General features: G+C 42.4%; 1 protein-coding gene across 1 annotated transcript in view; it reads right to left on the reverse strand.

Moving 5' to 3' along the window:
• Positions 1-13,351, reverse strand: part of LOC135921800 (protein SHQ1 homolog) — a 132,575-nt gene that overhangs the window by 92,150 nt on the left and 27,074 nt on the right. Inside the window, exons 4-5 of the mRNA XM_065456121.1 lie at positions 9,266-9,391; positions 7,305-7,465 (exon numbers count right to left, since the gene is read on the reverse strand). Coding sequence (XP_065312193.1) covers positions 7,305-7,465; positions 9,266-9,391 — 287 coding nt within the window. The remainder of the gene's footprint in view (positions 1-7,304; positions 7,466-9,265; positions 9,392-13,351) is intronic.

Consider the following 13,351-nt stretch of genomic DNA (forward strand, 5'->3'; position numbering starts at 1 on the left):
ATCTTCCTTACATTCATTGGAACACATTGTCGATAACTAGCAAGGAAGCCTCCAGCTGTGAGCTGCTGCTGATAACAGGCTGTAGTTTTTCTTTAAATGAGCTTGTGATGCAAACAACATGCACCCAACACCAAACCAGTTCAGTACTAGATCTTGCATTTGTGTCAAATATTTGTCACCTGAAGTAACAGTAGAGGACAGAATATCCAATCATAGGTTATTAATACTGACACTGAATGTCGGGTGCAGAAATGAGGATTCTTCCCAATCCCGAGTTCCTGTTAAAGTTTATAACACAGCTGATAATGTTGGTGTTATTGGTCATCTAGAAACATTACCAGACAACTTTTGTCTTGAAAAATACAGTATAGTAGAAAATTTGTGGCAAAAGTTAGAAGAAGCGACAGTGTACTGTGAAGAAAATTTTGCCCCTACAAAGATAAAACGTACAAAGCGCAGATCACCATGGATATTGCATAACAATATTTACAAGAAAAGAAAAATACAGCAAGTAAAGTTTCGTTCGTTCTCCGTCCTCGCTTCACCGTTGGAACTTGAAGCTTATCGGACGATGATCGGCAGTTGTTGGTCAAACGCAGGCAGGAAACGATGAGGTCAGATGTACAAGAAACATTTATAGGCAAACTTTTCTACATACATGGCAGGTAAAACAAATACATTACAAACTTGAACAATTGAGAAACAAAGTCTCGCTCTTCTACTGTCTCAATGACTGTTAGAGCCCAGACTCGTTTTAACGTACATAGTACGGAGGCTCACTGATCTATCAGCAATCCTGATTTCAGCCAAGTCTGAGGGACAGCATGTCGTCCCGATTTTTATAGCCCAAATATACAAAGAAAAAAGGCGGTAGGGCCGTTGGCCCGTCCCACAGGTTCAGTTGCCAATCAGAGTCAACCGTTTGTTAAGCCACAACCTACAGGGATGGGCTTACTCTTAAAAATAAACATATTGGAAAACAAAGCTCTTTTCCTTCTTCGCCAAAACTCCGTTGCCCTCTCATTTCTCCGTAGTGAGTGACCGGCTCAGCAAAACACGCCAGGCCCGAACAAGTTATCGCCAGACCGTTTCAAATGCCAACGGCGTCTAGGCTGCAAATGTCTCGGAAGCAGGGGCACCGGCACCACGAAGTGCCGCTGTACTCAAAGTTTAGCCGTCTGGGAGACGGATGACCCTCCTTGTCCTTCAAATTTATTGTCTACAAGACAAAGTTCTTTGAGTGCGTGTTTCCAAGACGCCGTCGTGCGAATGCACTCTTTACATGTGCACCGCATTCCTACAGCGTGCACGGTAAGCTGGTCTTAGACACCACGCAGGCAGTCGCACCCAACAACAAGGCTGGCGATTACGTTCCGGAGGCGTAGAGGATTAGGTCCATGCTCACTGCATGCGGCACGGAGTCAGAGTTGCTAAGCCCTTCTTAACCTCGGCGGCGCCTCCAATTAGTCAGGGACTCGGGCGCCAGACCCACAATACCTTTTGTACAGCGGTTCGTTTCAAGGCTGGTCTGTGTGACCCGTCGGCGGACTGCCAACATCGTGCGCACAATACTGACTCCCAGGAATCGGCACACGCCCGCCTGGCACCTGCCGCGACGCGTCACCCAACCCCGCGCGTTGCCTGTGACCCCGCATAACACAGCAACTGTCGCCCCGCTGACATGGGGGGAAGTGAACCCCCTCTCTATACACAAAGCACGAGGCCGATTCGTGAGACTTAAGAACCCGAACAATCAGAGCGACCTTACACAGCACATACGCAAAAGAAAAGGCAACTCAGATGAATTCTGTAGATTAACACTTGAGCTTAAAGAGGAAATTAGCTCAGCGCGTAGCCACTTTTTCTCTACCACACTGGCAACTTTCATGACACATGAACCAAGCAAATTATGGCACTCTCTGTCCAAGACTGAAAACGGTGTCACGCAGTTATAAATAGATAGTGCGATTGAGGACGACGCTTCTACTATCGCAAAAGTGTTCAATGAATGTTTTCAGTCTGTTTTCACTCGCACTTCAGAAGATCCCGAACACAATGAAACACTAGCCCATGATTCAGCAATAGCGCCAGTCGAATTTTCAGAACAAGAAATTGTAAACCTTCTTTTACAAATGGACATAAAAAAGTCCCCAGGGCCCGACAACATCTTGAATATGTTTCTCAGATGCCGCGCAGAGAAAGTAACTCCTTTCATTCATAAAATTTTCACAGCATCCTTTAAAACTGCTAGCGTTCCATTGGACTGCCTTCGTGCAAAGAGCATCCCAATCTACAAAGGTGGCAGCAAATCACAGGTAAGCAATTACAGACCAATATCACTACACCAGCTGCTGTTGCAAGCACATGGAGCACATTATTATCACAGCGATTATATCCTATCTTGAAGGAAACAACTTGTTGTGCACAAAACAACATGGTTTCCGCAAAGGTCTTTGGATAGTAATACAACTTTTAGAAACAGTTTATGACTTTGCCACAGCAATTAATTCTAGATTAGAAGTGGACGCAATCTTCATAGATTTTTCAAAAGCTTAGGAGGGTTTGGGTGCGAGCTAGTTGGTGCAGGTCATTCACTTTAAACAGTGCCAAAAAACACACGAACAAGAGCCCAGAGCACAGCGCTGGTCCTGTCCTCTTCCTTGTCAGTGTGTTTTTTGGCACTGTTCAAAATGAATTTTCAGGAACATTTGATGGGGTAACACATTGGAAGTTAATAAGCAAGCTTAGAAACATTGAAACAGATGATAAAGTAATTTTCAAGGAGAGTATACCAACAAGCCCACATTGCAAGCCTCGTGATAAAGTAATATCATGGATAAGCACGTACCCCTATAACTGCACTTAGTTTGTTAAAGTGAACAATGAAGAATCAGAATTCTTGGAACTTTTTTCAGGAGTAGCCCAAGGGTCTGTGTTAGGTCCTATCTTATTCTTAAAATTTGTGAATGACAGGCACCTTCAAGTCAAACCAGACATAACACTAAGATTATTTGCAGATGACTGCATCACATACAAAACAGTGTGAAAGGAGGCAGATCAGCTTAAACTCATTTTTACTCAGCATTACCAAATGGCAAAAAAATGGGGAACAAAAATAAACATAACTAAGACAGCATGGCTGTCAATAACACAGAAGAAAGTCATTACTCTTCACCTGCAACCTCATGGGATTAGAGGTTGTGCGAACAGAATCGCACAAATACTTAAGAGTAACATTAACGAGAACATTAAAATGGGACACAGATATTAATGATATGTGCCAAAAAGCATTCAGACAGCTTGGGTTCATGCGCAAGAAGCTTGCAATGTCAAGCTGTCATGCTATTAAATCCCTGGTACGTCCCATTCTCGAATACGCCAATGTTGTCTGGAACCCATACCAAATGAACTTTATCAACATGTTAGAGACAATCCAAAACAAGGCACATCATTTCATTTATTCTAAACATTCTAGGAATGACAGTGTGACGCTACTGCACAATTGCGCTGCCATACAAACACTTGAAATCCACCGGTGTGCAGGTTCTTTGAAATTTATATATCTATGCAAAGCCACCGTATCTGTACTCATCCAGAATAAATCATATCAAGTGTATCAAGCCATTTATAACACACTAAGACACTTACAAATACTCTTTTTTTCCATATATAATAAAACATAATTGTGCAATCTGCCATGTGCTTGCATGAATGTTGAATCCTTGGAGGTTTTCACCTCTAAAATCAAGGAACTCTTTTTTTGTGTGTAATTCCCTGAAATTGCTATGTTGCGAGATCACTAAATTCATTCCTCTACTGTTAATTTTGTATGTGCATAACACTGAGTCACGTAAATTCAATATTTCCTCATTTCTGAAATTTCCATGTAAACAACTTTGTCGCATAAAACATGGTGGCCAAAGTGTGATAACTATTCTTTGCATGTATTCTGATATTCTGTTGACAATTATACTTATGTACTTATTGTTCCCTCCTGTAAGGTCTGCTAAGGCTTACAGTATCCAATAAATAAATAACACGCATATGTTGTAAACTCGTAGAGCAGATCATCGCAAGACATATGTTAAATTTTATAGAAGAAAATAATTTACGTTACTCCTGTCAGCATGGATTCCGAGTTGGGCTGTCGACCATAAATGGAAAGTTTTAATTTCTCCGGGGGCGAGGGGGATTGGGGGCTGGTGGCACCTGTGCCTTCGCTTATTCATGCAATGCTGTCCTTGGTGTCTTTTTTTGTAGGCTTCTTCTGATATGACTACATATAACCTGCGCCTTCGTTTATGCGTGCGATGCTGTCCTTGGTGTTCTTGTTTGTTATATTCTTCTGATATGACTACAACCTGCGCCTTCGCTTATGCGTGCGATGCTGTCCTTGGTGTCTTTGTTGGCTTCTTCTGATATGACTATAACCTGCGCCTTCGCTTATATGTGCGATGCGGTCCTTGGTGTCTTTGTTAGCTTCTTCTGATATGACAATAACCTGCACCTTCGCTTATGCGTGTGATGCTGTTCTTGGTGCCCTTGTTTGTTGGCTTCTGATATGACCTCCTGATATAACGCTTAGTCTCATTGGACCTCGCTGCGTGCTTTGTCAACTTGTGTGATAGTGTGTTGATTTGGCTTGTCTCATTGTACGGTCTGATGCACGACTTTAGAAAAGTCAATGCACCTTTGGCTTAAAATGTTTATAACAACATTAAACCCACAAGGTTCCGGAATTGAAAATTTAAAGCATGAATTTGGGAATGTCAATGCACCTTTCGCATCAGAAGTTTGAGAACTTTATACCCATAATGTTTCAGAATTGAAATCCATGCGCTCCATAGATTCTACGGCTTCTGCGAGATGCCACGACGAGCCCGCTTGCCATCAAAACGCCCTTGAAACTTTGTGCTCAGATGGGGCTCTTTGCGTTATGTGACTTCCGGTGCATGGGGGTTGCTGCAAAATCCAGCCTGATTTCGCTATGTTCTCGCTGAAATGTCTTTTCGAGCGTGAAGAGGACATTCTAGACAAAATTCAGCAAAGATTTCCAGCACCAGGGGTTGTTTTGGTCGGCGGCGCATGACAGCATGCAAAAATTTGAAGGGGGCGGGGGCTGAAGCCCCCTCCCCCTCCCTGGCGGGTGTTAGCGTTGGGGTACACAGGAGCGAAGAGTTTTAGAACAACGCTTTGCGTCTGCAGATAGCACCTTGCGTTGACAGCGCCTCCACAGTGTCAAAGAAAAGCTATTAGAAATAAATAAAATATACCATTTTCTGATAAGAATAGTAAATTTGACTTTCCTGCTTTTGCATTTAATTATAATTTAGAGGTTATTCTATTAGCAGCAAACAATTAATTGCACTTAGTTTTGAGTAACCAATTTTACGTGCCTTCACCAGCCGAGCTAAGCCATGTTAGGCCTACGAGCCATAAAATCCACAATCGAATTCAGCATCAGCGGCGTCTAATGAATCAATCTTCATAACACATGCTAGTTGAAATAAAGCGATAACCAGAATCACTTCTCCTAGCTTTTAAACTTCACGCGTTACCACGAATCGGGCCCAGTTTGGTGCTATAGGTTGGAGCCACCGCTTCGATGGGTGCCATTATGTTTGTTTACGCAAATCTTTTGGGGAAGTTTTGGGGGCTCCTGTTAAATCAGCAAAATAGCGTGCCAGACACAAAACCCAAATGCAGTTTGCGTCCCGCACATGCGCAGTGGCTTCCGACCCTATTTCTTTGGGGCCCCTATTCTATAACTCTCTAATATCTCCAATTAAAAAAAATTAAATTAAGGGGTTTTACGTGCCAAAACCACTTTCTGATCATGAGGTACGCCGTAGTGGTGGGGCTCCGGAAATTTGCACCACTTGGGGTTCTTTAATGTGCCCCTAAATATAAGTACACGGGTGTTTTCGCATTTCGCCGCCATCGAAATGCAGCCACCGTGGCCGGGATTCGATCTCCAGTTCATTCAAGTTCTGCTTCAAAAGTAGTTGAAGTTCATCTATAAACTGTTTTATATTTAGGCTTGGTGAACTGTAAATTGCACATAAGGTATATCATAAGAAGTCAACAAACAGACACCTTATAATATGATTAATAATAATTGGGCCCCTTTCCTGTGAACCCCCTTTCCTCTCGTACATAATGTATATGACGCACTGACACAACAGTAAGTCCTGCATTGTCAAAGTTCAGGTCAATGCTGTATGGCAACCCTTCATATTTAACAAACACTAGTACTCCCCCTCCTCTCCAACTTTCATTGAACAATGCACATTGAGAATAAGCGTCGATGTTATACATGGTTTGTCGATCTGTTTGAACACTCATTTCAACAATTAATACAATAATGTTGATGTCAGACTTTTTAAAGGTAAAAAGTCTGATATCACTGATCCCAATTTTCCCTGAAGCTTTGTATAGTATTGACACGTGTACTAGTCTTTATCGGGCGACAAGTTTCACCACCTAACAAATGTTATCGCACGGTGCAGGACGCGCCTGCATGTATCGGAAGTTTCTGGAATGTTATCGATGGTTCTATCCGCTGTCTGTGACCGAACCTTGTGAAAACTGATTGCATGCATGTGCGACGCGAATAATGTAGAACTTTGTGGAAGACACGGCGGTCCCAGCAATTAGTCTGGAACATTTGAAAATTGATGTATAAAAGCTCACGCGCATGACCCGTTGATCAAATTTTCAACGATCGCCGACCGTGTTCGCCGCTATCGTTGTGCTATAAGTGTAGCCTCTTTTTGTGGGCACAGGTTCACCCAATAAAAGTTAATTTTGTCTTTCACAGTATTGCTACTGTGTTCTTCAACGTCACCACCACGTGACAGTATTTACACGGATTAGACTTATCTCTGGAATGAGCTGTTCATCCTTTGCAGTCGTGTTTAAATAAGTATTCCATTCATTAAATTATTCAAATGATTGATTTATACCATATTAGTCAAATTATCAGCCCTAGTCACCCTAATTACTGACGTGCCTTCACATTTCCTAACCAAAATCTTGCCATTATGCGTCCAAACACACCTGTATCCATTTTCTTAGCCAAGCTGTTGATATAGCCAAAACAATTAACTTTAAGCCTCAGTGAAGTTTTCATTAACAAATTTTTTACGCATAACACGTACACACACATATATATAATGAAATTACTTCGCCAGAAATGCATGGGATCTGCATAACTTTCTTCTCATTCACCCTGCTATTACAGGCAGAAACAATGAAAATTAATCATAAGGGGATGCAGCAATAAAAGGGATGAAAATCAAGACCTTGAAACGTGCGATGACACCTGTCCTCTGCCTGTCAAAGCCATACTTCCGGACACTGCCCTCTAGTAGAGAGACTTCATCCTGAGGTGTCCATGGCATTTGTTCCACGTGCCAGTCTTCTTCCACTTGAGGTGGCTCCTCGTCAGTGGCAGACAGGTTCTCTGCAAACAGGAAATCACTGAATGCCGGGAGTCGCTGCTATGCAGGGCTCCAATATTTATTTTGCCTTCAAATATTAGTTCTTTGGTTGGTGCATTGGTATAATCCCACACTGCACTTCTCGATTAGTGTATTACTCATGCCCGCCCTTCAAGAGCCATATTTACGGCTTCAAGTGTTCTGTGAGCAAACAGAGTAGACTTCTGTTAATTTTACTCCAGTTAATTCGATGTTTTGGTTAATTTGATCCTGATCAAAGATCCAAACTTTAGTTTTTTTTTATCCTAAAATTGGCCCTCACCCAGTAATTCAAGCTCGACCAGTCAGTTCACACGTGCCCGACTTCTATGGTCACCCCAACAGTGGCCCTTTTGGTGGCAGTCTCAGCACAGCTTGGGTGAATGCGTTGAATACCCATCACCTCTTGTTGGAAATGCCTACTATATTTACTCGACTATAGATTGAGCACAAATATACGTCGACCCATCTTTTTAAAAAGACGAGAAACTCAGAACATCGCACATTTTTATTCCCTGTAAACTCGGCTACTTAATCTCACTAGTCGATGCCACAAGCTCCCAATTATGGAAGCTACCAGAGAAGTCATCCTTATCAGATGATCCACAGGCACCCTTGGCACCTTAAACAATGTTGTCTCCAGTGCCGCCGAGTGCACAGGATATGCGGTGTTCCCTAAAGCTAGTCTGAACATACAGTGTGGGGTTCTCACCCGTACTCTTGGGACAAAGGAACGACAACACAGTAGTGCAAACAATCACAAGGGCATTTATTGCACCTTTCATAGATCAATGCCTGCTAGCCAAGTTGCTATCCACAACACTCGCGCCATCTCTCGCACAGTGACTCAACCACTCCGACCGCCGCGGGCGCCAGGCCACGCGGCGAAGCCGCACTGCAGATGACAGGAGCTATGCGGGAAAACAAGATATCAGGGGACGCGTGAGAGTCGAGCATCCCCACAACAGTTAAGTAAATACCACGAAATTCCAGGCTGGCTTTATGGTTGGTGTAATGGTGGAACTCCGTCAGCTCCATGCTTTTGCTAGTTTGCTCCTAAGTGTATGTCAAGACTCTTTGGTCACGAACATAGGTCTATAGCTAATACTTGAGTAACATTTTCGGAAAAAAAAGTCAACCTATATTTGAATAAGTACGGTATTTTCAGCTTACTCTAGGAAGATATTGCATGCCTTTCTTTTTTCCAGGGAAACTGGGCTCATAATTGCCTGCACACTGCAGTCGGATACGAAATCAAACCCACCTTCCCGGGGGGGTTTGTATGCTTTACTGTATAACACTAGTGTACTGTGGTGAACCTGACTTTAGAAAACCAGTCGTCATTGTGCAACACATATTAGACCCCTGCCCATTATTGTTCAAAAATCGGGTGCACGTTAGATTTATACTTTGTTTAAGAGCTTAAGTGTCATTTCCATGTTAGTTTTCTACTTTGGAGAAATAGAAAGTGGGCACACATTTGATTCGGGGGCATGTTACAATCGTGAAAATACTGCCAAATGAATCAGTGGCGTTCCCTGGCTTTTTCTTTTTGCATCATATTTAATTCAACCTGCTAGATAACTCGATCGATTTCGCCAGTCCCATCAGGGTAGAATTATTGGAAGTCGACTGTATAAAACTATTTCTGCTCAATGCTGGCACACTTTGTCAAATCCATAATCAGGTCTCTTTACATCAATCACATGGCTCCACCGAGTATGGCATGCGAGTAGCAAGCCCGTGCCCGCACAAGCCATTTACTGGCCTCTTATTTAACATACCAAGAACTTCTATCACCGGTCTTGCAGATGCTGCCCTCGGACTTGGTGCTAAGAGCTTGGTCAAAAGATCCAGGTCAGTGAAAACCTGCCCTGGACTCTGCTTTGGCATGTGAACCACATATGTGCCTGAAAAATAGGTGCATCCATGATAAATAGATTGAACTTCACCAAAAATAAAGGCAGCATAGTCTAACTGTCACGTGAACTAGAAATATTCTTAATGGATGCATATCATCATCATGATCATCAGCCTATTTTATGTCCACTGCAGGACGAAGATCTCTCCCTGTGATCTCCAATTACCCCTGTCCTGCACCAACCAATCCCAACTTGTGCCCGCAAATTTTTAATTTCATCACCTCACCTAGTCTTCTGCCATCCTTTACTGTGCTTCCCTTTTCTTGGCATACATTCTGTAACCCTAATGGTCCACTGGTTACCTAACCTACGCATTATATGGCCTGCCTAGCTCAATTCTTTTCTCTTAATGTCATTTAAAATATTGGCTGTCCCCATTTGCTCTATGATCTACACTGTTCTCTTTCTGCTTCTCAGCATTACGCCTAAAATTCTTCGTTCCATCGCTCTTTCTTAACTTGTTTTCGAGCTTCTTTTTATGTCTACAAGTTTCTGCCCCATATGTTAGCACTAGTAGGTGGCATTGATTATACACCTTTCTTTTCAATGATAGTGGTAAGTTTCTAGTCGGGATGTGATTGTCTACAGTATGCCGCTCCAACCAATTTTTATTCTTCTGTAAATTTCTTTCTTACATTGGTCCCCTGTGAGTAATTGACCTAGGTAAACATATTCCTTCATAGACTCTAGAGGCTAACTGGCGATCTTGAACTCTTGTTCCCTTGCCAGGCTAATGATGATTATCTTTGTCTTCTGCATATTAATCTTCAACTCGATTCTTACACTTTCTCTGTTAAGGTCCTCAATCATTTGTTGTAACTCGTCCTCAGTGTTGCTGACCAGGTCAATGTCATCTGAAAACTGAAGATTGTTGAGATATTTGCTGTTTATCCTCACTCCAAGACTTTCCAGTTTAATAGCTTGAATACTTCTAAGCATGCAGTGAATAGCATTTTAGATATTCGACTCCTTGCCTGGCCACTTTCTTTATAGGTATCTTTCTACTTTTCTTATGGAGAATCAAGGTAGCTGTGGAATATTTGTAGATATTTTCCAAGATATTCATGTAAGCCTCCTTTACTCCTTGATTCTGTAATGCCTCTATAACTGCTGGTATCTCTACTGAATCAAATACCTTTTCATACTCTATGAAAGCAATATAGAGAGGTTGATTGTGTTCTGCAGACTTCTCGATTACCTGATTAATGACACGGATGGGACCCACTGTAGAGTATCCCTTCCTGAAGCCAGCCTGTTCTCTTGGTTGACTGAAGTCAAGTGTTGCCCTTAGTTTATTACAAATTATCTTGGTGAATATTTTATACAATACTAGAAGTAAGATAATGGGCCCGTAATTTTTCTATTCTTAACGACTCCTTTCTTGTGGATTAGTATAATGTTAGCATTCTTTCAGTTCTCTGGAACCACTGAAGTCATGAGACATTTCATATAAAAGGCCGCAAGCTTTTCCAGCATGATATCTCCTTCATCTTTGATTAGATGGAGGAGATATATTCCTTCTTCTCCTACCACTTTTCCCATTTCAAGTCTTGCAAGGCCCATCTAACTTCATAGCTAATCATAGAAGGAGCCTCTGTAACCTGTTCATAACTACTTCGAATGGAGGTATCATGGCTGCTCTGGGTACTGTACAGGTCAGTGCAGAATTCTTCTGCTGCTTTTACTACATATTTGAAATTGCTGATGATATTAGCCTGCTTATCTTTCAGTGCATACATCTTGGCTTGTTCTATGCAAAGCTTCCTTCTCACTGATTTCACGCTGCATCCATTTTTTACTGCTTCCTCAGTCTCTCTCACATTATAATTTCAAATATACCTTACTTTCTCCTTGTTGATCAGTTTTGACAGTTCCACGAATTCTATTTTACCTCTTGAGTTGGACACTTTCATTCTTTGTCGTTTTTTCATCAGGTCCTTCATTACTTGGGAGAGCTTACCTCCCACTTCAACTGCTGCTTCTGAAGCCAAGCCAGTTATGGTTTCATTCATGACCTATATGTAATCTTCATCTCTCTGTTCTAAGGCTCTGTTCTCTCTCTGTTCTCTGTTCTAAGGCTGCATATTTGTTTGCAAGTATAGTAGTCAAGAGTTCGACGAATGTTCGTCTCGTCAGGTAACATGATGATGAAGAAATTGCGGTCACTGACCATGTCAAGGTGAAAATAACACAGAGACGTTTAGGGACCTGTATAGGTTCGTTGATCACACTAAAAGCCGGCAAGAGCCGCAAGTCATTGTTATGCCAAAATGTGACTTAGAAAATGTGTAGTTGGCAGGCAGATTTCCATCAGTCATGTTGATACTGTTGTCTGTAGTTCGAATAAATAAAGATTCTAACAAGAGTTGCGTCATCGGATTCTTTTCCTTAGCTGTTATAGCAGCGTTTTCCCAACCGATGTGGTGACTGCGATTATCGGCATGTTCGGCAAGGGCATTCGAGGCTTTTTTCTTGTTGGAGGTGTCCCTTTGGTGCTCTTTTAATCTTCTTGTGAATTTGCCGATTCCACCGATGTAACTGCAGCTGCAGTCTGTGCACGGTACCTTGTAGATGACACTGGGGTAATTCTTGCTTTCAAGCCGATCCTTTACGTTAACAAGCTGATTTCTCAGCTTGTTGGATGGCATGTGTGCCATTCTAAGATCGCATCTTGAGAATACGTGGCTAAGAGCTTCGCTGACACCAGGCACATGCGACGTCAGCATGGTTCGTGAATGACTTGCCTTGAGACGTCTTGGGATGGAGGACATGAGCTTCCATTTTGTTAATAAACTTCTTGGGATACCGGTTTTTGGATAATTCATGACGCATTGTCTTCAGTTCGATCTGCATTTCATCGTCACTTGAGCAGACGCGTGCGGCCCGCGTCATGGGAGATGAGACGACGGATAGCTTGCGGGAAGCCGGATGACATGAATTGAAGTTTAAGTACCGACCAGTATGAGTCACCTTCCTATACACGGCAAATGAGAGTCTCGTTCCACTTTGCCGCACGAGGACGTCAAGGAAGGGGAGGCTATCGTCACACTAGTATTTTGTAGTAAATTGTATGGCTGCGTCTGCTGAGTTGAGAAGATGCAGGAGGCGTGAAGCATCCTGCCTTCGCACAATGCAGAAGCAGTCGTCTACGTAGCAGATGAAAACCTTTGGCGCGGGATTTGCCTGAATTGCACCTGCTTTTGCCTTTATTGCGTCTAGGTTGGCCTGTTTCTTCTTGACCAATTTTACTCTTTTCCTCTTCATAGTGAGGTGAATCCTAGACCTCACTAACCTATGATCACTGCACTTTACCCTACCTAACACTTCTACATCCTGGATGAATATTAATGTGGCTAAATATCTTTTATCTTAAAGGGTGACGAAAGGCAAACAATGCATACAACAACAGTTTATATATTACACCACTGAAAATCCTCGTCATTTCCCTGCTATGAAGCAAGAAACAACATGGGACATGGTGTTCCTTCTTCAATTTGTGTGACAGTTATATGTAAACAAATTATCTATTGACAGATGTGCTTAGTTATCCTATTCCCTGGGAATGCATTTCACCCACTAACAACTTAATGTTATCGCTCGGTGCAAGATGCACCTGCATGATTGGAACTTACAGGAATGTTACCAATGGTCCTATGCGTTGTCTGTTGTCAACGAAGCTTGTATAAGTAGAACTTGTTGCTGGGCGAGTTGAATGAGATTTAATGCATACATTGCTGCACCAAAAAAGAAAAATAAAGACTAAACGACAGCGCTCAATCTGTCGTTTCGTACTCACCCTCCCAAGTGTTTATTTTCCTTTTTTTGGCACAGCAATGTATTCATTAAAGCTTGTGTAATCCGATTGCATGCACGATGCAAATTGTGTAGTACTTATGGCGACGAGCAACCACGTAGACCGGTAAAGTCTCGGACTCTCGCAGGAGAGGA

The sequence above is a fragment of the Dermacentor albipictus genome, chromosome 6 (assembly GCF_038994185.2).
Source record: "Dermacentor albipictus isolate Rhodes 1998 colony chromosome 6, USDA_Dalb.pri_finalv2, whole genome shotgun sequence".
NCBI classification, from domain to species: Eukaryota; Metazoa; Arthropoda; class Arachnida; order Ixodida; family Ixodidae; genus Dermacentor; species Dermacentor albipictus.